This window comes from Leptinotarsa decemlineata, unplaced genomic scaffold (assembly GCF_025532065.1).
Source record: "Leptinotarsa decemlineata unplaced genomic scaffold, Ldec_3_MD MMD2_tig00003902_RagTag_RagTag, whole genome shotgun sequence".
NCBI classification, from domain to species: Eukaryota; Metazoa; Arthropoda; class Insecta; order Coleoptera; family Chrysomelidae; genus Leptinotarsa; species Leptinotarsa decemlineata.
Genome location: NW_027412598.1, coordinates 1411930 through 1438800, shown reverse-complemented (window position 1 = coordinate 1438800; position 26871 = coordinate 1411930). Strand labels below are relative to the sequence as shown.

General features: G+C 34.4%; 1 protein-coding gene across 1 annotated transcript in view; it reads left to right on the top strand.

Annotated features, from left to right (window-relative positions):
* Br140 (bromodomain-containing protein 140) overlaps positions 1-26871 on the top strand; it is a 95732-nt gene that overhangs the window by 43566 nt on the left and 25295 nt on the right. The window contains exons 6-11 of the mRNA XM_074178501.1: positions 5208-5365; positions 5422-5661; positions 7269-7792; positions 7860-8023; positions 8084-8258; positions 8320-8551. Coding sequence (XP_074034602.1) covers positions 5208-5365; positions 5422-5661; positions 7269-7792; positions 7860-8023; positions 8084-8258; positions 8320-8551 — 1493 coding nt within the window. The remainder of the gene's footprint in view (positions 1-5207; positions 5366-5421; positions 5662-7268; positions 7793-7859; positions 8024-8083; positions 8259-8319; positions 8552-26871) is intronic.

The window sequence follows — 26871 nt, the reverse complement described above, 5'->3', positions numbered from 1 at the left end:
TCTGAAACACATCAACAGCGTGAGACCTTCCATCACTTTCACAATGGAGAAGAAAATCCATAACGAATTGCTATTTTTAGACGTTTTGGTGAAGAGGACCGACACTAAGTGGGAAACATCTGTATACCGAAAACACACTCACACGGGACAGTATCTGAACCACGAATTCAACCACCATCAATCGACTAAAAGAGGAATCATCAAGACACTATTAGACCGTGCTTTCGGGCTCTGTAATACGATGGAAGGTCTCGAGAAGGACATTTTCAAACTTAAACAATAAACTATTGTTTAAGCAGCCTCACGAAAAACATAGAAATTTTCATTTCTCTTTTCATCATGATCTCCTACCACATAGTGACGGCTACATCCATCAATTTATTATCAAAAATGATCTTCAACGGAATGGCTACTCCAAAGGGATGGTAGAAAAAACTTTGGCTAAAAGACAGCAGGAGCCTCGCAATGAAGAGAAGCCGTCACAACCAGTGCTTGCACTACCCTACATCAGATCCGGTAACACTATCCGTAGCAGCCCTACGAAAACCAGGCCACCAAACGCGGACTGCGATTCCAAGAATTGCATTTACCGGATACCCTGTGAATGCGGAAAATCCTATATTGGTGAAACTAAGAGGCCATTGAATGTTCGCATTGCCGAGCACAAGAATCACACACAGCGAGGGGAAACCAGCAAATCAGGAATAGCAGACCATGTTTGAACCCATCAACACAACATCGAGTGGTCCCAAGCTGAGATCATACACAGAGAGGAACATTGGTTAAGGAGAAAATTCAAGGAAGCCGCATACATGTTGTCCAACAACGTATTCAGCCAAGCTAGCCTAGAGTTACGCAACATATGGAAACCCATCATCAAGCGAAAAATGGCCAACTTCCGCCAAACGGTTATCTCCCACTGAATTAGTGAAGCGGAAAAAATGGAAAGAGGGGATAAATGAAAGTACTCGAACGACTCATAAATAGTCATCTCTCTGAGGAATCAGTCCAGTCATCACCCGAAGACGATTATAGATACTAACAATCGAAACTTCGTGAACTAACTTGGCTTGGAATCTCTTAACTTTTTATTTTCATTTTTATTTCTTTGTTTTTATTTTTTTATTTTTTGTTCAATTGTTCTATTTTCAGGAAAGAAAGTTTTTGGCTTTCTACTACTCCATCTGATACAAAAAAAAGGGGATGAGAGAATCTTCCAAAGAAAGGAAGGAAGCAATCAATTTGAAACTCTATACATGAATGTGTAGATCATGCAAAGAAGTAACTTTCAGACACAAACTGAAAGAAAGTCCTCCTGAAACAGCTACTTTCATATAAACATTGAATTACACGAAAGAAAATAATTCTTTCGAAACAAATACTTCTATATGAACACTGAATTATACAGAAGATACTTTTCTCTACTCAGTTTGTATTTCAAACATTTGTTGTGGAATAAGAATCAGATATCATTCACATGACTTCTACTTTGAATGAATGGTAATAAATTGTACTCACATGGAACACTGTCACCCTCACTGGTATACACCGATGTTTCGCCTTAAGACACTTGCCCTAAGGCTCTTCAGTACCAAATTGGAAAACATTATAGAAAATACACACACTTCGTTCATGAATTACGATTTTGAATGTTACGGAATAAGCTTGATGTGTATACCAGTGAAGGTGACAGTGTTCACAGAGTACAATTTATTACCATTCATTCAAAGTAGAAGTCATGTGAATGATATCTGATTCTTATTCCACAACAAATGTTTGAAATACAAACTGAGTAGAGAAAAGTAACTTCTGTATAATTCAGTTTTCATATAGAAGTATTTGTTTCGAAAGAATTATTTTCTTTCGTGTAATTCAATGTTTATATGAAAGTAGCTGTTTCAGGAGGACTTTCTTTCAGTTTGTGTCTGAAAGTTACTTCTTTGCATGATCTACACATTCATGTATAGAGTTTCAAATTGATTACTTCCTTCCTTTCTTTGGAAGATTCTCTCATCCCCTTTTTTTGTATCAGATGGAGTAGTAGAAAGCCAAAAACTTTCTTTCCCAAAAAATTAATCACTCCTAAAAATATAACCCCTTCAATTCTATTTTCACTTGTATTTTATTTCACTATTATTACATTTCAGGTGTTTTGCTTAATATAATTGTTATTTTCAGCTATCCATTTTTAATTTTTCCTTTTTTCAGTTGTTTCAGGGATTTCAAATAATTTTATATATTAGACAATGGAAGTCCGAACTAGTGAAATTCAAAAACCATGTGTCACAAAAAGTAACAAATTGTTGTTTTTGTTTTTTTTTTGGTAGCATTTAAAAAATATAAATTGTAAAAATTAATTTGTTCAAAACAAATTGTTCATTAAATAAATATGAATAAAAAAACACAGTTTTTATTCAGAATATAAAAAAAATAGAAATTATGATTAAAAAAAATCATTCCTCAATATTCATATTTAGTAGCAAACAAAATTGTGAATCAACAAATGCGTTTTTAAGCAATAATTTTTTTTGAGACAAGATTTTGTTTTTAAAAATCATAATATTTGTTACTGATAAAAATCCCCTCAAAAAAATTTCAAATATCTCATAAACATTTGTTTATAACAATTTTTCAAAGAAATCGAGCTAAAAGTTGCGTAAAAACCATTTTTATGTAACTCTCAATAATAAGAATATAAATAAATTCGAATATAAAGAAAATTTTTTCATTGCTTCAATTGAATTTTGCACTTTTTACTGTCTTTAATTATTAATAACAAAGTGAAAAATCAAAATTTTTATATTTTTTAAAGGGAATCTTTTTTAAAAGCTTTCAAGAGAAGTTTCAAGAAGTAAAAAAAATGAGGTTTTTGGTTTAAAAGTTATCAAGGTTTTTATGTAAATTCAAAACTTTTGAAAATTAGTTAATTAACCAAAGTATATCTAATAAAATGATCACGAGAAAATGGATTTTGTTCATTCAAGTGTCTAGAAGGTATTTTCTTAATGATGATATTTAATGGGTTAAAATAATTTTTATTGTTCAAAGGTCCATATCGGTCAGCGCGTACGGGACGTGCATTGCCCGCTTTTAGAGCTATTTTCGCTTCTTAATTGAAATTATAAATGTTGGTGATAGACTTTGGGAAGGTTGTTTTTTTAGTAATTTTTTTCCACTTCAAAGGTATTTTTTCTAATTTCGGATATCTTTAATATTTTCAGAGATATTTGCAAAAATCCAAACCCCGCTTTTTTTTACTAAATTTTTACTGTTGCAATTTTTTGAGCCTCTCTCGAAATTTTTCAAAAAGTTGCTAGGGGTCATTCTGAATCGAAAGAGCATTGGATCATAATTTTTGGTGCCCTTGAACAGAAGTTCCAAAAAAAAGATCTTGTAACCCAAACCCACCAAAAAGCTGGACTGCCCCGCGAAAATCGGGAAGTGTGAAGTGTGGTTGGTCACTCTCCCAAACACCCAACTACAATGATTCATTTCACAAACTATAACATCGATCTATTTCGTTACGCTTGCTCGGTGAATGTCTTATAATACCTTTTGCCAGACAGAATTAGCCGCTCTACTGCAGCCCGTCTGAACTATAAGTATTAATTGATTATTGCAAATATCTCGGTTTCTATTGCAAATACGATTTTATAGAAAATTTTATTGCCTACATTTTTTGTTTCGACCTTTTTTTCATATATTTTTATGCTTTCGAGATATATTCAAAAAAGGGATTTTTGGGGTAGTTTTTATTCATTTTATATCCCCTAAATGAAATTCAACATTTTTTAACTATAAATCCTTTGAATGTATGCTAAAATCAACTTATTTGAAAAATGGAGGCTTGCCTTTTGCATGGTAATTTAAATCCTTATTTTATTGGACTAATGAGTTCTATGACAATCTCATAAACCATATAGAACAAGGAGAGGACCCAATGGGCATTTTCTGTGACCTGAGTCGAGCTTTCGACTGTGTGGACCACGATATTCTTTTATCAAAGTTGTATAACTATGGTATTAGAGGTGTTTGTCTGGAATGGTTAGAATCATTTATTAGATGTCGTTCTCAGTATGTGAGTCTGAAACATCATGAAAATAATATAATTCATAATGTTACATCTGCCTATACCGATATTACTATAGGTGTTCCACAAGGATCTATTTTGGGCCCAGTTCTTTTTATTTTGTACATAAATGAAATCTCAAATTCCTTTCCGGATATTGAGATGACTATTTATGCAGACGACACTTCTCTACTGATTTCCAACAAAAATCAAATAGAACTAAAAGAAATCTGTGAAACTGCTCTATGCCAACTAACTTCTTGGTTCAATCAAATCACTCTTTATTTTAATGCAGACAAAACTAACCTTGTGAAATTCCATAGTCATCAGAGGGAATTGGTAAATAAAGATATAATTTCAAATAACACACCTCTGCCTATAAATAACAGCTGTAAATTCTTAGGACTATTCGTTGACTCACATTTAGATTGGAAAGAACATTGCAAGGTCCTGATTTCCAAACTTTCATCTCTCCACTATATGTTCAGAAATCTCAAAGTTGTTTTGACACAGCAACAATTATACAACACACGCCGTAAGGATGATTTACGATTACCACTCTCTAAAAGCAATGTTTCCTATAAAGCTCCAGCTAGAATCGGCGGAAAGATTTTCAACAACTTACCTTCCTCCATCAAAAGCTTAAAACATGAACATACTTAAAAAAAACTCAAAGAATACCTGGTTGAGAAATGTCTATACTCTTTAAATGAATACTTTTAACTTAATTTTTATTTAATGTGAATCTGTATTTTTATTAAGTCAATATTCTGTGTATTATGTATCCTATGTATATGTATATGTGAACATGTCTTTGTAGTGTTGTATAATCCTTAATGTAATGTTATTTTCCTTTTGTACATTTCTTCATTCAAATCTCGACCGTACTACCATGCGGTTGTAACCATTACTCTTTTTTCTTATACGACTGTATGTTGTCTTGAAGAAATAAAGTGATTTGATTTCTCAATTTTTAGATTACTCCTTATGTTTTTCTCATCATTTACTCTAATACTTTATTTCAATATAAACAAATGTGTTTAGTTTTTTTTACTTGAAGATGTGATGATATTTTATATCAACCAAACATTACTTAACTAATCAAAATGGAAAGAAGTTGATTCCAAATGCATTTCAGTTGTTTACAGTCTCCCAGCAGAGCTGTGGATTGTGTGTTATGCCCCAATAAAGGTGGAGCCTTCAAACAAACAGACCGAAGTACATGGGCGCATGTTGTATGTGCTCTGTGGATTCCTGAAGTTCGATTTGCTAATACTGTCTTTTTAGAACCAATTGGTATGTGTTTCTACCATTAACAAGTTGAAATCCTTATAATTAATATTGTTTACTAGATTCCATTGAGACGATCCCAGCAGCCCGTTGGAAACTAACATGCTATGTTTGTAAACAAAAGGGTGTAGGGGCCTGCATTCAATGCCACAAAAGCAGTTGTTATTCTGCTTTCCATGTTACTTGTGCTCAACAAGCTGGATTATACATGAACATGGATACAGTTAAAGGAGGAGGAGATTCTCAGCCTGTTTTAGTCCAAAAAATTGCCTACTGCGATACCCACGCTCCTGCAGATAATGGTAATTATAGACAGTGTATTACAGTTTGGATGTTTGAGACATAGTGTTACCGTTCATATCGTGTTGGCCCAAGAGACACGTATATTTATGTAATATCTATTAATATTAGTTATTATTCAGTCAATAAGTTTGTTTTTAGTATTCAAGTATTTCTATTGGACGTCCATATAAAACCAATGCTGCTTTTTCTTTTTTTTTATTGTCTTATGTAAAAATGAGATTCTTCCTAAATTTTCACTTTGTCATCTCAAATTCACCTCTGAATTCGTTTCAAATTAGTTATTTATACATGGGCTTGCCTTCATAATTCAATTTTGAACTGACAGGGAAATATTTATGTTAATTTTGGTAGATATTAAAGTCAATTTTACAACAAATGTTTATTAATTCCTTGCACTTATGATTCTGTATTGAGATATATCATTCAATGCTTATTTGAGGTTATGGTGCATTTTCAAATCAACTAACGTGCTATACTTCACGCCTAATTTATTAATATTAATAGATGTTTGATAAATCCTCAAATCCAGATGTTGGATAATGAAAAATTGTATATATATGAAATAAGCTGTGAGTATTGTGACAAAAAATATGTTAGTCAGACTGGAGGACTATTAAAACTTGTTTTGAAGAACACGCAGCATATATCCGATTTCAAAGACTAGAAAAATCTAGAATCGCTCAACACGCCTTGGAGAATGGCCAGAAAATAAATGAAAACTGATCTGTACATGACGCTAGATTTTGGGATGCTTTCGAAAGTCTGGAAATAGCAGAGTGTGGCATAAGAACTATGAACCATGACGAAGGTCTCATTCCAAACAAGCCATTGTATTCCTTTTTATGAATAACTCTTTTTTTTCTGATTGATTCGGCCGTTACTTGATGAAGATCCATAGTAATTTCATAAACTACATCTTACGATTTGATCTCCACAAACAAAAAGTTTAATTCGTTCTCAATTTTCTGTCTACTCGTAGATGGCAGATACACTTAGGTTAGGTTAGGTCAGGTCAGGTTAGGTCCAAAGTGAGTGGGCCTATTTGACCCTTCACCGCAACCCGCAAGGGTTTATTGTGGCTCACTTCTATTCACACTCGACCAAATAAATCCAGCTTCTTAACGAAGCCGATTAGTTTGTATAATGAGTGGTCTTTCAGGTCATATGGTAAGAGTACGGCTCTGCCAGAAGTCCAAAAGGTTTTGAACTACAATTGCTGTGCTCAAACACCAGAATGGCAGCAGCCTTCAGGAGATAAAGTGTGTTTAAGAGCAGTTGTTGCTTTGGATTTATTCTACGTCAATTCTATCTTTGATATTTTTTCGCACTATTTTTTATTGAGATATTTCTTCAAAATACTACTGGAGTTCTATCCCAACAGCAAACCGTTATTTTTAACACCTTGACAAGTGTTTCAATCACCAAGTGATCATCTTCAAGAGAATGATTAAACTACTGTTTAATCTTCCTCTTGAAGAACACTTGTCGAGGTGTTAAAAATAACGGTTTGGTGTTGGGATAGATCTAGTAATATTCATTTCTACACCAAAGGTTCCAAACAGTGCATCACAAAATACTACTACTGCATTTATTTTGTAATTTTCAGGGGATTCAAAGAAAGATGATTCTAGAAAAAAAATGATTCAGGCTCGTAAGATGCTAGCAAAAAAACGAACTTCGGCCCCTATTATCCTCATTCCTACCATTCCTCCTGAACGTATTCAGGAAATTGGTTCATTAGTAACCATTACAAAAAAATCTCAATTCATCCAACGGCTTATAGCTTATTGGACATTAAAGAGGCAATTCCGGAATGGAGTTCCGCTCCTTCGAAGACTACAGAGTGCACAAGGGGGTCTTAAGGATTCAAATACCAGTAACGTGGATACCATAGAACTTTGTCGCCAGCTCAAATACTGGCAGTGTCTGAGACAGGATTTGGAAAGGGCCAGACTGCTTTGTGAGTTGGTGAGAAAAAGGGAGAAAATTAAATTAGAATATACAAGAGTTTCAGAGAAGTGTCTCAGGATAAAACTGAAACCCCTAGAAGCTAGTTTGAGAAATGTTTTGGATTTAATACAGGCTAAAGACACCAATGAAATATTCACTGAACCAGTAGACCTTGAAGAGGTAGTTTTGATAAATACATTTTTTCTTTCCAATAAATGTGTAACAATTTCAAAAACATGTTTTACAGGTACCAGACTACACCACTGTAGTTACGGACCCGATGGACCTCAGTACAATGAAAAAGAAACTGGATGAAGGAAAATATCCAGATTTGATAACATTGGAAAAAGATTTTGACCTTATGATAGCGAATTGTCTAGCCTATAACAATAGAGATACAGTATTTTACAGGTATAATTTGGAAGTGATCAAATACTGTTTTTCTTATACTTATCCAATTATTTTTTCCAGAGCTGCTATTAAAATGCGAGATCAATGTGGTGTCATCTTCAGACAGGCTAAGAAGGAACTGGAAGCTGCAGGATTGTTAAACAATAATAAGGACTGTCTCAAGATGAATTCTGGATCTGGACATGTCGAAGAATCCATGGCATCTGAAATTGACAAAGAATTGGAAAATCTACAGGTAAACAATAAGGTATTGAAAAATAAGTAATAGTATAATTAAAAATAATATATTTTTCTAGGGTAAATCAGGGTCTGAAGTTTTGGCGAAGCTTGAAGACTTATTAGTTAAAAGTCAAACGTTAAAGCATGGGTTGGCAAGAGGTAAAAGGGTGAAAATAGTGCGAAGTGAAATCAATAGGGTGAAAAAAAAATTAGCAGCTCAGACAGATACTGATCTTACATCACAGTCTGATGTAGATGTGCACATAGAAAATGAAAATGCTGACATAAGAAACAGTTCTGCAACTTTTGGTGAGTAAAAAATTTTGCAAAATGTTAAATGTATGGCACCTAGAACCTATTCTATATCGTAATTCAATCATATCAACAGATAGAATATTGCTAATTAAAATATATTTTCAATACAGAAACAAAAAGTGTATTTATTACATATTTTTTTAGTATTATCAAATTAATATTTCTGGTGTTTTTTTTCCAACACCAAACCGTTATTTTTACACCTTGACATGTGTTTCGATCACCAAGTGATCATCTTCAAGAGGAAGATCAAAACAGTTTTGATCTTCCTCTTGAAGATCACTTGGTGATCGAAACACGTGTCGAGGTATAAATAACATTTTGGTGTTGGGAAAAAACTATTCATTCAGTAATATTCATTACTACATCAAAGGTTCCAAACAGTGCATCACAAATTATCAAATAAAGTTGTGAAATTTTTGTATCGTAATATCATGGTTTTCTCGAAGAGCTCTGAAAAATTGATAAAGTTTTATAATAGCATTATGGGAATAATCACACATTCAACAATCACCAATTTCCAAAAATTATGAAATCTCTGGATGTCACGTAATAGCCACATTCCCTTAAAATTTCTGTTTGGATAGTTTGGGATGCTCACCAGTTAATATTATTTATTAGACCAGACACTGATTTTCCTTTTCAATGTCAAAACATAACAGGCACCTAAATACTTATTTATTAAAATATGTTATGATTTTGAACTTCAACCCAATCAGATCAAGAAATGACTTTTGTATTCCTCTAGTAAGAACAAAAACCAAAATTCTGACTTTGTTAAAGGAGTGAAGACTTTCTTTGGCTTTTGCATCCATTTAGGCGCATTAAGCCACACAGATCATGGGATTACAACTTTGTCTGGTATATACCATGTTGTAATCCTTCATGTTCTGCTGGCGATGGCGGTGCCATTTTCCACAAAAAAGGTTAACTCATTATACTCATTTGAATGAACATAAACAAAACTAAAATTGTAGTGCTACATTTTATGAGGTGGAGAGGAAGACGTTGGAGCAGAGGAAGTATTTTTTTCATATTCTTTGTCTTGATGTCTTGTATATATATTTCATAATCACGTTTGAAGCTTGGCATAACTTCTTCTTTTCTAGTTTTCCAGTATCCTTATTTATTTTTGTATATCCGTTCAATATTTTCAGTATGTTCATCACTAGGGGTTCGTGGTCGATCCTGTTTATTATAAATTTCGAAGATAGTCATTGTCATCTATATTTCTGCTGTTTCTGCCAGTATAGAATTAATTGGTGTTGATTTCAGTACCAGTTATCATTCTTAGCCCCTGGTTAAATAAATATCTTATTTAATTTGTCTAGATTTTTTGTTGGTGCATGGTCTGCATAGTATGCTTCCAAATTCTAGATGTGATTTAACAACTCTGTTTAATGTCATGAGCATACTTTTAGGATCTGCACCCCACCACGTCTTACAAAAACTTTTGAGTAGATGAACAAGGCGGATTCTGGCTCAAACGGGAGTGGGGGAAACGTCATCGACGCAGAATGGAATGAATATCGGAGCGATTCAAGCGTGGACCCCCTTGCCCTCGGCCCCCCTTAGTACTCCACATCACCGCTCAGGCCTTCTTGGTACTCCACCTAACCCCTCGCCCCCCTTGTCACGTTCCAGTCACGTGATTTTAATTAAAAAAGTTTATAGTTATGAGATTCGAACCTTGATCGTCCGCGCCGTAGACATTGTCCTTAGCCTCTACACCATCGTAAGATATTGAAGTTAACTGCGAATGTTGGGTATTTATAGCGTTAGTTTTGTCGGGACCGAAATTGACTCATTCATTATACTTGACAGCATTTTTATTTTCATTTCCATAGAATGTAATCGTCATTATCATATTGAAAATAGGAAAATATACTTAGATTTGGGAAATAATTAATATTTCATGTAAAGATGTGTATGTGTGTGTAAGAGCGAGAGGCGCGTGTGACGTAATCGATGCAAAGAGAGATGGAGATCGAGGTTTTACCGGTTGCTAGTGCAAGCAGGTGTTGCCAGTTGTACAATAAATCAATGTTTATGGAGTAATGTAGCGTTGCCGGTTTGAAAATTAAGTTATAGAACACACAGTAACATCTATGAGTCACTAGCTGAACTATCTATTGGTTGAAGAAGGACACTGTAAACACTAGACTCATAACACTGCATCTGTCAAATGTTAATACATGCCAGCATGGCAGGTTCGGCGTTGCCAGTTGTACAATAAATCATTGTTTATGGGGCAATGTAGCGTTGCCGGTTTTGGAATTAATCGTGAACTACTCGACGAAAATTGGAAGCGCGAAAATGATATATTAATAATAATGAATCAGATTTAAGAAAAAATATGACAACTTAACCTGCGATCCGTCATTGTATACGGGGTGTCTCAAAATACATCATTGAAAACAAACATGACGTCGAAGTGTACAGGGTGCGTCAAAATATACCATTTAAGAAAAAACATGTCAGTTTAACAGAAGTCTAGCATTCCAACATGCCAAAAGGGCACTACGTCTCGTATCTTTGTTAACCAAGTTAGAATCATCAGGAGAAAGAGGAGATTCAAAAGTGCCGAGAGGTTGAGCGTTGTGGACTCAACGTGAGGGCAATGGGAGAGCGAAGTATTCGACAATGAAATTTCAAAATACGTTGTTTTGCATAAGTTTCGAAGGAAAACTATCGTCGTTGGTAAACAAAAATTAGTATTATAATGGCATTCAGAGTATACAGACGTAAAGTAGAGGAATTTGAGAGACGTGTCCTACATTTACGTCAAGATATTCAATTATATGAGGAAAAGAAAATGGTTCTCAAGCAGTTGAATAATTTACACATTCAAGACAAAGTGTTCCAGCCTCAGAGTGTAGAATATGTCGTCAACGATGCTGAAAAACAAATTTTTGTACTTCCGACTACAATCATTTCTGTTCAATATGTAAACGTACCGAATATGGGTGAAATTCCAAGGAAATATGCGTGAAGGCTAGTGTAAACAATGGAAATCGATTCGTTCGACATCAGTCAATGAGGGTATTTGCGCAGGCGCAATTCCAAAGAATACATCATTCAAATGTGAATTGAAAAATATATTTCAAGATCTTCGTCATTAAAAAAAAACTGTTGAATTTGTTCCAGAACACACAACGAGGCAAGAGAAAAAGAAGTCACAAATGTAATTTGACGTTTATAGAGTTATCATAGAATCTACGATGTCAGTATGTATTCTAATTAGACTTGTACAACAATTATGAATTTTAATAAAAAAATGAATATTTTGATTGAAACAGTAAATTTTTTGTTTTATTTCAAGTTGGTAAAAATATATAATATAGGTATGCAGCATTATCGCTATCACTATTGATAAAGCCAGACACGTGGCTCAAAGTGACGAAACAAAGGCTCTTTGTTTGATTGCATAATATGTCATCACCTATTTTCCTACTCTTAGCCAAGGTGACATTGATCACTGTCAGTGCCGAATCAGCACCCAGAGATATGCAGTTCTCAAAGCGACGGAACAAAGGCTTTTTGTTTGGTTTTGAAATATGTCATCACTTATTTCCTATAAATACCTCCTGCGAGGCAAAATGATGAGTTAGTTGTATCAGTGATACTAGTGACAAGTGCAACGATTTTATCTGAAAGTAAGTGTTTTTCATGTTCACTTTATGAATTTTTATTGCAAGATTTTTTATACGTTTTTGACTTTTTCACAAAAGAATTTATTCAAATTTAATTTAATTCAAAGGTCGTGGGAGTTTTTGTTGAATTATCATTAATTTTCCAAAATTTGTCTCAAATTAATATACTTGAGTGTTTTTCTATACATAGTTTTTGAGGATTAACGTTTTTTTCAATTATTTTGTAATACAAAACGGTTCAGAGGTATTTACGTATTCCTCAAGCCAACCCTGGACTACCATTTTTATCCTAGATACATCAGAAGATAAGAAATAACAATTACTGATATTTCTCAATCTTTAATAATGAATAAAAGATAAGAACCGGTAATTGCTGACATCCAATTTTCTCGAATACTATCTCTTACAGTAATGATTGTACGACACAATTTGTTTTGATGTTTTATTAGATGGCAGCCTCAGAACCGGAAAACGTGATTATGAATTTTACTCGAGAATACTCCAAGCTGAATAAGATTTTTTCTCGTATTTTATCTAGTTGCCTTTGACAATGCCATATCTTGTCTATGTACACATTTATTATGTAGTAAACAGAAACTCATTTTGTGAGCAGCTTTCTAGTTGAATAAAACGCATAGTAAGTTACGAATAACTTTCATTCATGTTGTCGTTTATTGAGAGAGTGTTCGTATAATTTGAAACATTGTTTTTTATTTTTGGTTTCTCGCAGGTGGATTTCCTGAAATTCAATTTCAGTCGTGGAGAGGAAACCAAATAACAAAATAGCAGATTCACCTGTAGAGACGCCGCAGAAGAAATTGACAGCCAACATCGTGAGACGCATTTAGAAAATACGCTGTCGTGTTGTTTCATTTGAAATTGTACGAAATTAAGGTTAGTACTGTTTTTTTTCTCTGTTCAATATATGTATAGAGTTTGTGGTTGTATACTATATTTTTTGTTCGACTCAAATTTTTTTTCATTCATACATATGATCCGCATAAAGAAGTGTTTTCAATATTTTTTGTGTTTAGTACTTGCAGAATATGTGTTTTAAATTCGTCACTTTGAATGACACTTGATTTTTCCAATTATAACTGTAGCTCGCTCATTTTTCACAATCACTCCATAAAAAACATTACCCCCACTCTTGAATTTTATTTTTCTTTGGTGTATGTTTCTATTGAAGATTGCATTTATTTCAGAACACTACATCAACGTGTGCAGTATAACTTCAGATTCATCTCAACAACTACATCCAAAATCGTCTTAGCAACCTTTTCCACATCGAGCTTCCAGAACCATCTCAACAGTGTCCACAGAACGAAATTCAATTCTCTGCAGCTTCCAAAACCGACTCATAACACCTAGAATTTCATTTGTGAACAAAATATCGGTGAGTCATGTCAATAAATAAAATCCAAATGATTGATTTTCCAAAAATCAAGTCGGTAATTGATAATTACCTTTTAGTCATTAGAGATAATTATTCAGAGTACATTGCCAAACAAGCTATACAATTTATTAATAAATATATAAGGAAATGCGTTTTAGCTATGAAAAAAATTAAATTTTCGGTTGGAGAAAAAAAAATCATTACAAAAATTGGGGAATTGAAACGTTTCAAAGTGATTGTCAAAATGATGAATAATAAACATACAGGCTCGGGTTTGAAGCGACGAAGCTCCAGGGTAAAGTGGCAAACTGTTAACAATATTTTCAATCGTAGAGTAACAACGGGGGTAATCATCAATTTACCTCATAAAGATCCTAAAAAGTTTCTAGGCGATTCAAACGTGAGATTTCCAAAATTTTGAAACAAATGTTATGTCTCAAAGTTAATTTTACATATTCAGGGGATTTTATTAAGAAATCGAATGATGGGGAAATTATTGATCGTAAATATCTCAGTACACCGAATAAAGTTATCGATTCAGGTTCGGACTTGACTGCTTGGTACAATGAAAATGTGGTGGATGTTATATTGAATAAATTAGGCGAATTTGAAGAACAATTGTCGGGGTGGGCTTTGAGTAAAATTATTTTGTTGGAAGTAGCAATTAATAAATATGTGATTGGTAACGGTTCTTCTTTCATTCCACTGCCGCAAGAAATCGCAATGAAAAGGGCATGCATTAATGTACAAAACGATGGCGAAATGTGCTTCTTTTGGAGTATTATTAGCGCCTTGTATCCTGTAGCAAAAAATTCTAATAGAGTGTCAAAATATCCACACTATTCTACAGTTTTGAATACTACAGGGCTAAATACTCCAATGGATTTACATCAAATTTCCAAATTTGAAAAACTTAATGATATTTCTGTAAATGTTTACACTTTATAATTAAATCAAGCAAAGGAAAAATCATTTTTTGTAGTAGTACCTGCCAGAATCACAACAAAACGAGACAGACATGTTAATTTTTTATTGATTCAAGACTAATATTTTCCAAAATTGAACGATTATGAGGCTCCACCCATTAATGACGATGACGAGACTGAAATTAAATTCCATTATTGTTGGATCAAAGAATGTCCCTGTTATTAAGTAACCAATTGAACAAAAAGAAAGACAAAAAATTCTTTTGTGATAGATGCCTCAATTATTTTTCAAGTCAGCAAAAATTAAATGATCATACTATTTTGTGCGAAAAAGTGAATGATTGTAAAATTTCCTTTCCTACATACGATTATGTGTAATTTCGAAATTATGTTTATAAACAAAAATGTCCGTTTATAATTTTTGCTGATTTCGAGTCACTGTTGGAAAAATGTAACGAAAGCATATCTAACAAAACTACAAAATACCAAAAACATATACCTTTCAGTGCAGGCTACTACTTCAAGTGTTCCTATGACGACAGTCTCTCTCATTTCAAAAGCTATCGAGGTGAAGACTGTATGAAATGGTTTGCCGATGAGTTGTCTGATATTGCAAAATTTTTTGAATCCAAAATTAAGAATATTGAGTCGATGACAGTGCCTTTAAATAATATCGGTGCTGCAACGACTTGTCATATTTGCGAAAAACCGTTCGCCCCCAAAGATGTTATTGTGTACGATCACTATACGGGGGCGGTCCGCGGTTTTGCGCACCAAGCCCCCTGTAATGTCAACTTTCGAAAATTATTCGTGGTACCCATTACTTTTCATAATCTTTCAGGATACGACAGTCACTTCATTATCAGAGATATCGCAAAAAAGGCTGTGTGAGCATACTTCCCTCAAATAAAGAAAAATACATTTCCTTTACACAGAAGGATGCTGAAACTAAAATTAAATTTCGATTTATAGATTCTTTTCGATTCATGGGAACATCGTTGGATGAATTAGTATCCACATTGGATCAAAATGATTTGGAAATTTAAAAAAAAAGAATTTAGTCATTTAGATGATGAGAAATTCGCTCTTCTCACCAGGAAGGGAGTATTTCCGTATGATTATATAGATAGCATGGAAAAATTGAACATCACCGAGTTACCATCCCGAGAAGAATTCTATAATAAATCGAATGATGAATACATAACAGAAGGGAAATATGCTCACGCACAAAATGTTTGGAAATCATTCGAAATTACAAATTTGGGATCGTATGCGGACCTATATTTGAAAACAGTTATTTTATTACTGGCAGACGTTTTTTACACGAGGGATGCCATGTTGAAGTATACGAAATGTAAATTACAAATTTTAAAAGACATTGATATGATTATGTTTGTAGAAAAGGGGCGGAATATCGGTTTGTTCAAATAGATATTCTGAAGCAAATAATAAATATATGGAAACATACAATCCCGAAAAACCTTCAAAATATCTTTTATATTTAAACGTCAATAATTTATATGGGTGGGCAATGTCAGAATTTTTACCTTACGACGGTTTTCAGTGGGTGGAACATTTTGACAAAGATGTAACTGAAATTCCTGACAATTCTTCAGAAGGCTACATTTTGGAAGTTGATTTGGAATACCCTGAGAGATTACATGATTCACAAACAAAAAAAATGAATGGGTACCCTGTATAATAAAAACAAATATATTTTGCATTATCGCAACTTGAAACAAGCATTGAAAAATGGTTTGATTCCAATCAAAATTCATCGGATTTTGAAATTCAAACAATCTGCATGGCTGCGTCCCTACATCGAGTTGAATACTCGTCTAAGGGCTGCAGCCACCAGTTCTTTTGGCAAAAATCTATATAAACTAATGGTAAATGCTATTTTTGGAAAAACTATGGAAAATATTCGGTTACACAGGGTGGTCAAACTTGTGAATTCCTGGAACGGTCGTTATGGCACCAAAAATTTAATTGCAAGCCCCCGATTTCAGAGTCGAACCGTTTTCGATACAGACTTGGTGGCTATTGAATTGAAAAAGACTGAACTTGTTTTCAATAAACCTCTGTACATCGGAATGGCAATTTTAGATATTTCAAAAACATGCATGTTTGATTTCCATTACGATTTCATGGTGCCCACTCTAGGTATAGAAAATTGCAAGTTAATGTATACAGATAGCTTCATCTACGAAATAACGTGTGAAGATGTCTATTCAGAACTCATCAAAAATAACCTATCAAAATTTGATACTTCCGATTATTCGCCCGATAATAAGTTACAAATTCCACTTGTGAATAAAAAAATTCCTGGGTTAATGAAAGATGAAGCAAATGGTAAAATCATCACGCACTTTGCAGGGTTACGTTCCAAAATGTACACCTACAAAGTGCAGGGTGGAAAAGTTATCAAAAAATCAAAGGGAATTCGATATAATGTAGTCAAAAATAAAATTGATTTCAAAGATTATATGGATTGTCTCAGAAATTTTAAAGAAAAAATATGTGAGCAGTTCACAATTCGATCATACGCTCACAACGTTTTCAGTATCAAGCAGGTGAAAATAGGCTTGAGTCCATACGACGATAAACGAAAATTAATCCCCAAATCATCTGACACTTTACCTTGGGGGCACTGTAGCTTGAAATGAGGTTATCATTTGGATTTTATTTCTATTGATGTGATTCATTGATAAATTGTGTCCTTGTTTGAATATGACTGATAGGTGTGTGTCACTCTGAGAAATTTCAACAACATTTCAAGAATTGACTGCAAACAGAAATATGTTTGAGTATTTCAGTTTTTGTATATTATTTATTATTGTACATGTACACGTTGACATAATTTGAATGAAATATATTGAAATTTTATATACTTATTTATTGTTGTACACACACGTTGATAAAATTTGAATAAAATATATATTGAAATTTTGGTGTTTTATTCCATCAAATAACTTTTTAAAGCTGTTGTTTTCACCTTATACATTAAATGAAACAAATGTTACAAAATTTTTTCATTTATTACATAAATCATACACTATTTTTTGTTTATAATAAAATAAATATTCACGTAAAGCATTAGCATACAGACTATCTAGAGCTCAGGCTTGACAAAAACCTTCTATGATTTCTTCCAAAGGTAAATTAGTTTTATTCTCACGTAACCATGATTTTATTATATTGAAAACACCTCGATAATAATCACAAAAGTTCAAAGCATCCAGCATAGCGATACGGTCAGAGAGCACACCAAGGTGAGTATTCAGGATATCGTTTACATCTCGTTGAAACAGCTCCATGTTCGTGGTGTCCTTGGAAATGGAAACTTGTTTGGTATTACTTTCGATGTACTGTGTGACGTAAATGTAATCCCAGCAACGTGTTGTAATTGGATCATATTCGTCTACATATCCATCGATTTGTGATTTAAAGAAATGTTTCTTTATTTGTTGCAGGATGTCAATGAGGGTCGCCCATTCATAACTTGTTAAATTGATGGAACGAATGGAGAACTGCTGCTTCAAAATTATGCATGGGCTGAAGTCTCTGCATGGACTTAGGCCTCATCGAATTTCATAAGATGACATGGGGAATGCCATCAACAGCAATTCATGTTCGTTTCAAGCAGCCATTTCGTATTGCTCCAGCGCTCTGTCTATTGCATTGTAATCTTCACCATCACTGTCGAAAATTACTTCAACTTCACTACCGTAACCACTATCGAGAAACATTTTCAAACTGAATATCCATCTGTGTTTGCATGCGCTCTTATAGCTTCAGATCGCGTTGTCCGTTTCAGATATTATGCGTTTGTTAAACACACAAATATTTCTTCACAAAAGGCCCTCCCAATACATTGTCAGTGTGCTTGTTTTCCATAAGATTCTATACAAAATCGACATTTTTGATCCAACTGTTGTGTTTGTTATCCAAACCCAGCCATTTTACGTACATTTTTTTATCTTTCTTCCTCAAGACTTTTTCAACGAGATATATATATATATATATATATATATATATATATATATATATATATATATATATATATATATTGTTTGTCAAAAACGGCAAAAGTTTATTAGGCAATTTTTGTTTTCAAATTTGACTACACCACTGGATTCGTAGTCGTTATAAATCAAAACTGTCAAATTTTCATTAAAAAATATTTGTTAACAACGAAGTTACAACAACTTCAATTTTGGAAACAAAGTATTTGTTTGTAATTTTTATTCAGATTATAGACATATTTGAGATCTGACAACACTGTCATCACCAAGTAGAACACCAGTGAATTTGTACAGTGAAAATCCGAAGTCAACAACAACAACAGTTATAACTCCTGAAAATATGGTAATGTGAGAGATTTGTGGTGCAAGCGTTTTGTAATAAAAATCTGACTACGCCACTGGATTTGTGGATAATATTCCCTTAAAATCACTCATTTGAGTGTAGGTTACGAGAAGTGAAAATTAAAATGAAAATGGAATAATTGAATAACAGAAAATTAAAAGTTCATTTTCAAGTTACGCAGTAGTAGACCAAGTTCAGAATCTCATGTCATGGGATCTCCCAATTGCGCTTTTACCAAATCTTGATAGAATCTTGAAGTATTAATGGTCATACTTGTAAGCTTTTTGGAAGTTTCCCAATAATAAATAATAGTACTTTTGTAACAGCGCACCTGGAAAATCACATTTTATGAGATTCTGAACTTACTCTACCTTCTTCTATAGCTGATGAAAACAAAATGTATACAAACAATTAATTGCCATTAAGAAAAAACTGATACTAAAATAAACATTGATTTAAAACTAAACATTCAAATTTTTGTGGCTTCTACCAAACCTCCATTAAGTTCAATACATTTATCGTATCTCTTCCGAATATTGTTTACACTATTTCTTATTTGTTGAACTGTAATTTCGGCACAAGCTTGTCGTATCCTTTGCATGAGTTCAGCTCGATTCGTTGGTCTTGTTCTGTATACTTTTTATGTCAGAATACCCCACAGAAAAAAGTCTAATATTGTTAGATCAGGCGATCTAGGTGGCCATTCAATTAAGTCACTACCTCGTCCTATCCAATGATTTGGAAACTGGTTATTTAGCCACTCTTTAACAATCCTCGAATTGTGCACGGAACAGCCGTCGAGCTGAAAATATAAATTTACTTGTTCCGCAAGAGGCATTTCATCTATTTCGTCCGATAATTGGTTATTTAGAAATTCCAAAAAATTTTGCCCGTTTATGTTTCCATCAAAAAAATATGGACCTATTATTCTATTTTGTACTATACCACACCAAACGTTAACTTTTTCGGAATATTGACTTTTACAATTTATGATCCGGTGCGGATTTTCCGTAGCCCAATACCGAGCATTTTGCGATGAAACTACCCCATTGGTGCTGAAAGAAGCTTCATCACTAAACATTATGCAGTTTAAAAAATTTCTTGTATTCAGGTACTCGCCTTGTGCCCACAAACAAAATTCCATACGTTTCACTTCATCACCTGCTTTTAAAGAGTGAAGAAATTTAGGTTTAAATGCTCTCATTTTGTTTTGTTTAAGACATCGTCGAATAGTCTCTCTCGGTAAGTTTAAATCCAAACTGGCGACTCGTAAACTTCTGTTTGGGTGGTTTCTAAAATAATCTGAAACAGCACCTTCGTTTAAATTTCTTCTTCGGTGATTATTTTTTAAAATATGTTTGCTGACTGCACCGGTTTCTTTAAATGTTTTGTTAATTTTACTGACGGTGCTTCTGTCAATGGGAAGTCGATTTGGATGTCTGTGATTAAATATTCTAGCTGCTTCTCTTTCACTATGATAATTGTCCCCAGAAATTCTCACAATTTCAATTCTTTCTTCTAATGATAATTGCAAAGCCATTATTAAATGCACGTAACTAACAACTATTATTTTATTTATGATTAATTGTCAAAATCACAGCCTACTGTTGATTTATTATAAAACCTTTGCATAATGAGTTCAGCTTCCTCAAATTATTGATATCTCCTCTAAAAGATTGTTTTAGCTGAGTTATGAAGAATTTACAGGGAACAATTTTTGTCCTGCTCTGAATACACTTCTCGTAACCTACACTCAAATGAATGATTTTAAGGGAATATTATCCACAAATCCAGTGGCGTAGTCAGATTTTTATTACAAAACGCTTGCACCACAAATCTCTCACATTACCATATTTTCAGGAGTTATAACTGTTGTTGTTGTTGACTTCGGATTTTCACTGTACAAATTCACTGGTGTTCTACTTGGTGATGACAGTGTTGTCAGATCTCAAATATGTCTATAATCTGAATAAAAATTACAAACAAATACTTTGTTTCCAAAATTGAAGTTGTTGTAACTTCGTTGTTAACAAATATTTTTTAATGAAAATTTGACAGTTTTGATTTATAACGACTACGAATCCAGTGGTGTAGTCAAATTTGAAAACAAAAATTGCCTAATAAACTTTTGCCGTTTTTGACAAACAAAAAAAACCATAGAGTGCCTTGGAAATGAAACTAAAATTGTGAAAGTTAGTGTCAAGATACAGTTTTTCATGCTTAATATTTCAATAAACAAAAAATTGAGATTGATTGAAAAATGCATATATATACAGTAATTTTTCTCCATAAAAAGCACCCCTAATAGGTGCACCCTGCATATCTTCTAGCATGAAGGTGGCGGGGTTGGTAATATTGACTTTGATAATTTTGAATAATTCCGTATAGCCTTTTTCAAAAACGTGTTTCGCCTTACTGATTCGTACAACATCACCGACTTTGAATTTTCTCGGTCCAGCTATTTTCACATGGGTGTATGTTGATTTGAGAATTTGTTTTTCGTTAGTTTTGGTGATTTTCGAAGGTTGTATGCCCGTCTTCGAGTGTCGCGTATCATTGTAGGATTTTGTGATTTCAGGCAAGACATTCAACCATTTGTAGGTGCCATTCAGACTGAAATATTTGAAAAGTCTTTCTTTTAACGTTCTAATGATACGTTCAGCCATAGAAGCCTTAGTGATACTGTACGTATTGTAGTGATTTATTCCATGTTTTTTCATCAAAGTTTGAAACTTATTGTTGTAAAATTCTTTACCTTGATCGGTTTGTAAATTTTTTGGACAACGTTTCGTATGTGTCAAGATATCTGCAAACGTTTTCGTAATTTCCTCTCCCGTTTTTGATTTCAGTGGTCGAGTCCACACAAATTTCGAAAAACAATCTATGACGACTAGAATCAGTTTGAAATTTCGATTTTGGTGAGCGAACGATCTTATCTCAGCCAAGTCCATCTGCCATAAGTCATCTATTCCTTTGATAATTGGTTTATGTAGTTCGTTGACAAGTTGAATCTTGTCTTTGGAAGTCATGACGACTGATGGTGAAGATGTGTGAACCCCGCTCTTTTATTATGGTTTTGCTTGAACTTTATTTTGTATCTTTTTGATTTCCTTGATGGTAGATTGTACCTTCGAATTTATTTCGGTAATTTGTTTGGAGATGTCACCTTGACATTTGGTTAGTTTTTCATTTACTTGGATCATTTCTTTTTCGTGTTTCTTAGCTAGTTGATATATAAATGAAGCAAGTTCATTATTGGTTCCATCCACATACTTTTTATTAGCAACATCGTAATCAGCGGTGGGGCTCTTCACATGACACAATTTCACATCAGCACAATGAATATTACCATCTGAGGTATAATGCAACAAACATCCTCCAGAGGGCGTTGGCAATTTTCGCTTTCTGTTGCTGTCGCTACGTCCAAACTTATCGATAACCATTTTGAAAATGATAATGTATTGGGGAACGTAGTGTATCTTATAGAATTAGTTTTGCCTCTTTGAGTTCATTCAAAATGGCAATGATTTCATTGTTGTGTAAAGTATTTCCTGCATCTCGAGAGGCTAGCAATAATTTGAGACGTTCGCATAGCTCGTTGGGATCGTCCCAATAAATGTATTCAATGGGTTTCGTATTGAATGCATTGCAAGAGGTGACGTTTTGGGTAGACATAATGTCATCGCAGTAGTAGTAGTAAGAGGTGTTTTAGGTTGAAAAAACCCAGTACCAGTTTTACGACAATTTCCTGCTGTAGGAAACAACGGTTTGATTATGTTGGTGTACTTGTATCTCTGTGTGCCTTTTAGATGTCCAGCCGAATTCTTGTGAGCGCTCGATAAATTCAAAATCTTTTTGTATACATTCAAATCCTCAGTGTTATAATTTTCAGGCATGTCGAGAAATAACAGTTCATATATACCGGGTGTATACTGGGTGTATACTACTGAAGCTACCCCATAGAGCATTATACGATTCGGAAATTCAAAAATGTGCCCGTCAAATGAGAATTCCACATTTTCGTGGAGTCTTTATGCGCGACACGTTGCCAACTCGTGGTCCTCGACTGCGAGAATGTGCTGTATTGAACTTGGATTCTCAATTGAATGCAGGCACTCATTGGGTAGCTTACATTAAAAACGGCAATGCTGTACACTATTTTGATAGTTTCGGTAATCTCAAACCTCCAATGGAATTGGTCAGATATTTTGGAGGGGGTATAACGATTACATATAACAATGATCAGTATCAAAATTTTGACCAGAGTAATTGCGGACATCTGTGCCTACAGTTTCTGCTCCATAATGTCTGCAAAAATGGTTGGAGATAAATCTTTGCGAGATTTAACCGATGCTGAATTGAAAACTTTATCGATCGACTATTTGATTGAGAATGCTAAACCTTGGGAATTATTGGATGTTTGGCATATATTACCAAAGGACTACCAACATCGATTTGCTTTGCAGATTCGTTTACCATGTTTCCTCCGTTACCGACATGAGGTACCACCACCTACATCAGCTGCGTCATCGCTACAAAAAGCAATGTATTATGGTCCTGTGAGTTCGTAAATAGAATGTTATTATTGTAGAAATAAATGATTTTTATGTAAAATGTTGTTGTTGTTTCAATCATTATTTAAGGATATGTCATACTGACATTATATCAGTCATGTCTATGATATTAACGCTAACGAGTCGTTCTTCGACGCTCTCCATCGATTTCAATCCACCCATTCGATTAGATTCTGATTCTGAATATACTTTGGCTTTGCTCAGTTTCCATTCGTACAACAGTATACCCAACATTGAAGAAGGTACGAAATTCTACTACTATGAAAACGCTGAGAAAACTAAACAGAAAAGCATCGATATACCTGTTGGATCTTACGAAATTGGTGACATTGAAGAATTAATAAACAAATACATCACGCTTAAAACGTTCAAGAAAAACCCTGAAGATTTTTTCTATCTGAAACCGAATAATAATACGCTGAAAAGTGAAATATTCTGTCTGAAGCACTCGATTGATTTTCGACCTGCAAATAGCTTGGCTCACATACTGGGTTTTCATCTATTCTTCTCAAACCAAACTTACATCACGAATCCGATCTACCTGTGGATATCATTAAAGTACGCACCATACACATAGATAGCAACATTACGTTTGGAGTCTTCTACAACGACACACCGACTCATACGATATACGAATCTGCTGTTGGTGTTGATCCGGGGTATGTAATTGACGAAACACCTAATCACCCCATTTACCTACCTATTGCACATAGAGACGAAATAAACAATATCACGCTGCGAGTGTTCGACCAACATTCTAGGCTCATTGATTTTCTAAACGAAGAAATAATAATTCGTTTGGAATTGAAGCGGAAGTATGGTGCTGACTATCTATAAAAATAATACACCTCCATACCCCAAGTCAGTCTTCACCAAGACCTTCACTAGTCGACAACTATTGACAACGGAAAATAAATTGTTTCTGGAATCTCTTGGTTATCATGTTGTCCAATCAAGTGTTCAACATTTTCCGAAAACCGCAAATCGATGAGTCCATACAAAAGATAGAATGGCGGACCTACTATCCATATGTCAAATCTTTTCGCAACAACGATGTTATTGAAATCAACATCAATCAATCTGATGCCTACGATGCTTTGTACGATAGTCTGCTGTTCATTAGTGGAAAAGTTGAGAAGACTAAAGACTAAAGGGGACGGTAAGGTGTCATTCGTAAACAATGCTTGTGCTTTCATGTTTCAATCTGCTAGTTATGAGCAGAGTGGTAAGGAATTGGAAGCAGTTCGTGAACTGGGAATTGTTAGTACTGTTAGAGGCTTTCTCATCTACACCGATGAAGATATCAAACACTTGGCCACCTCCGGTTGGACTTTTCCCAACAATACAGGCGTTCAACACAACTCATCTAACATTCAACATGCTCATACCCATCAAGCATTTTTTGAATATCTTCAACGATTATCAGTGTGTTTCCTACGGTAAACATACCATTCGATTAGTACGAGCTGGAGATGATAGCAACTGTTTCAAAATAGAAGAGACTCCTGCTGCACTAACACCGAAAACGGAAGTTAAATTGGAAATTGAAAATATCGAACTGAAAGTTAAACGACTCTTTCCGCATGATCAAATTAAATTGCAACTTTTGAAAGCTATCCAAGCAGACACTCCTATTCTCATACCGTTCAGAAAATGGGAACTTCATATGCTGTCTGCTCTCACACAAGGTGCAAAAAATGAAATATGGGCCGTCAAGACTTCTTCGTTCCTCGAGAGCCCTCGCAATGTAATTGTATGTTTCCAAAAAAATCGTGACTACACTAAAGTCAACAATGATCCAACAATATTCAATCATTTGAATATTACCAATATAACGCTCACTCTTAACGGTGAGAATTACCCCAAGAAAAATATGCATTTGAATTTTGCAAAGGGGAATTTTTCACTAGCTTATTTCAACTACTCACAATTTGGCCTCAGCTACAAAATGACCAATCAACTTAATCCTCTTCTCACTTCCACCGTCTTTACGGACAAAGCTCTCTTTGTCATCGATTGTTCCAGAAGGGATGAGAGCATCAAAAGTTCCAGTGTTGATGTAAAACTTGAAATCGAAGCATCCGAGGGATTTCCTCAAAATACTAGAGCCAATTACATCATTGTGCACGACACTGTCATAGAACACCTCCCCTTCAGCGAAATTATTAAGAAATGGAACTGAACATGTGATTTTGCTTCAGTATCAATCGAAGAGTCAACATGAGAATAGCTGTTGTAGATATTCAAGGCTTCACCGTCGAGCAAAAATTCCATCCTAAGGAAATTGCCATTAGGATTGGAATTCATTGTAGTAACTTTTTACTGCTGCCAAACACACCATTTTCCAGTTTGAGTAAAGAAGGTCGTCGTACCGCCTGCGACTTGGAGCGAAACATTCACGGATTGAGGTATTCCTCTGGCTTTGTGGAATATAATCAATTGGATGCCATCCTCACGGAAAATCTACAAGGTGTCGATGTCATTTATGTGCGGGGACATCAAAAACATTACTTTTTTACTGACAAATTTCACGAGTTGAATATACCGACACGCGTTGTGAATTTGGAGGGCTATGACAATACAACATGGATGGTTCCCACATTCGACAACAACCAAGGTGTCTCACCCTGTATGCATCACATTCGCAAGCGAACCAACTACAATTGCAGTCTCCGAAACGTAGATATTTTATACAAATGGCTTTGTGATATATTACCAAAATAAAAATGTATAATAAATTTCTAAATCATTTCTTCTTTTTTATCTAACCTCACCGCCTTATGATACCCTCAACAAAAAATAGAAAACGTATGCAAAACGGTCGAAAGCGCACGAAAAACGACCGTAAACGCACGTAAAACGGTACAAAAACGCACGAAAAGCGATCGTAAACGCACGAAAAACGATCGAAAACGCACGGAAAACAACGTATTTTGAAATGTCATTGTCGAATACTTCGCTCTCCCATTGCCCTCACGTTGAGTCCACAACGCTCAACCTCTCGACACTTTTGAATCTCCTCTTTCTCCTGATGATGCTAACTTGGTTAACAAAGTTACGAGACGTAGTGCCCTTTTGGCATGTTGGAATGCTAGACTTCTGTTAAACTGACATGTTTTTTCTTAAATGGTATATTTTGACGCACCCTGTACACTTCATGTTTGTTTTCAGTGATGTATTGTGAGACACCCCGTATACAATGACGGATCGCAGGTTAAGTTGTCATATTTTTTCTTTAATCTGATTCATTATTATTAATATATCATTTTCGCGCTTCCAATTTTCGTCGAGTAGTTCACGATTAATTCCAAAACCGGCAACGCCACATTGTCCCATAAACAATGATTTATTGTACAACTGGCAACGCCGAACCTGCCATGCTGGCATGTATTGACAT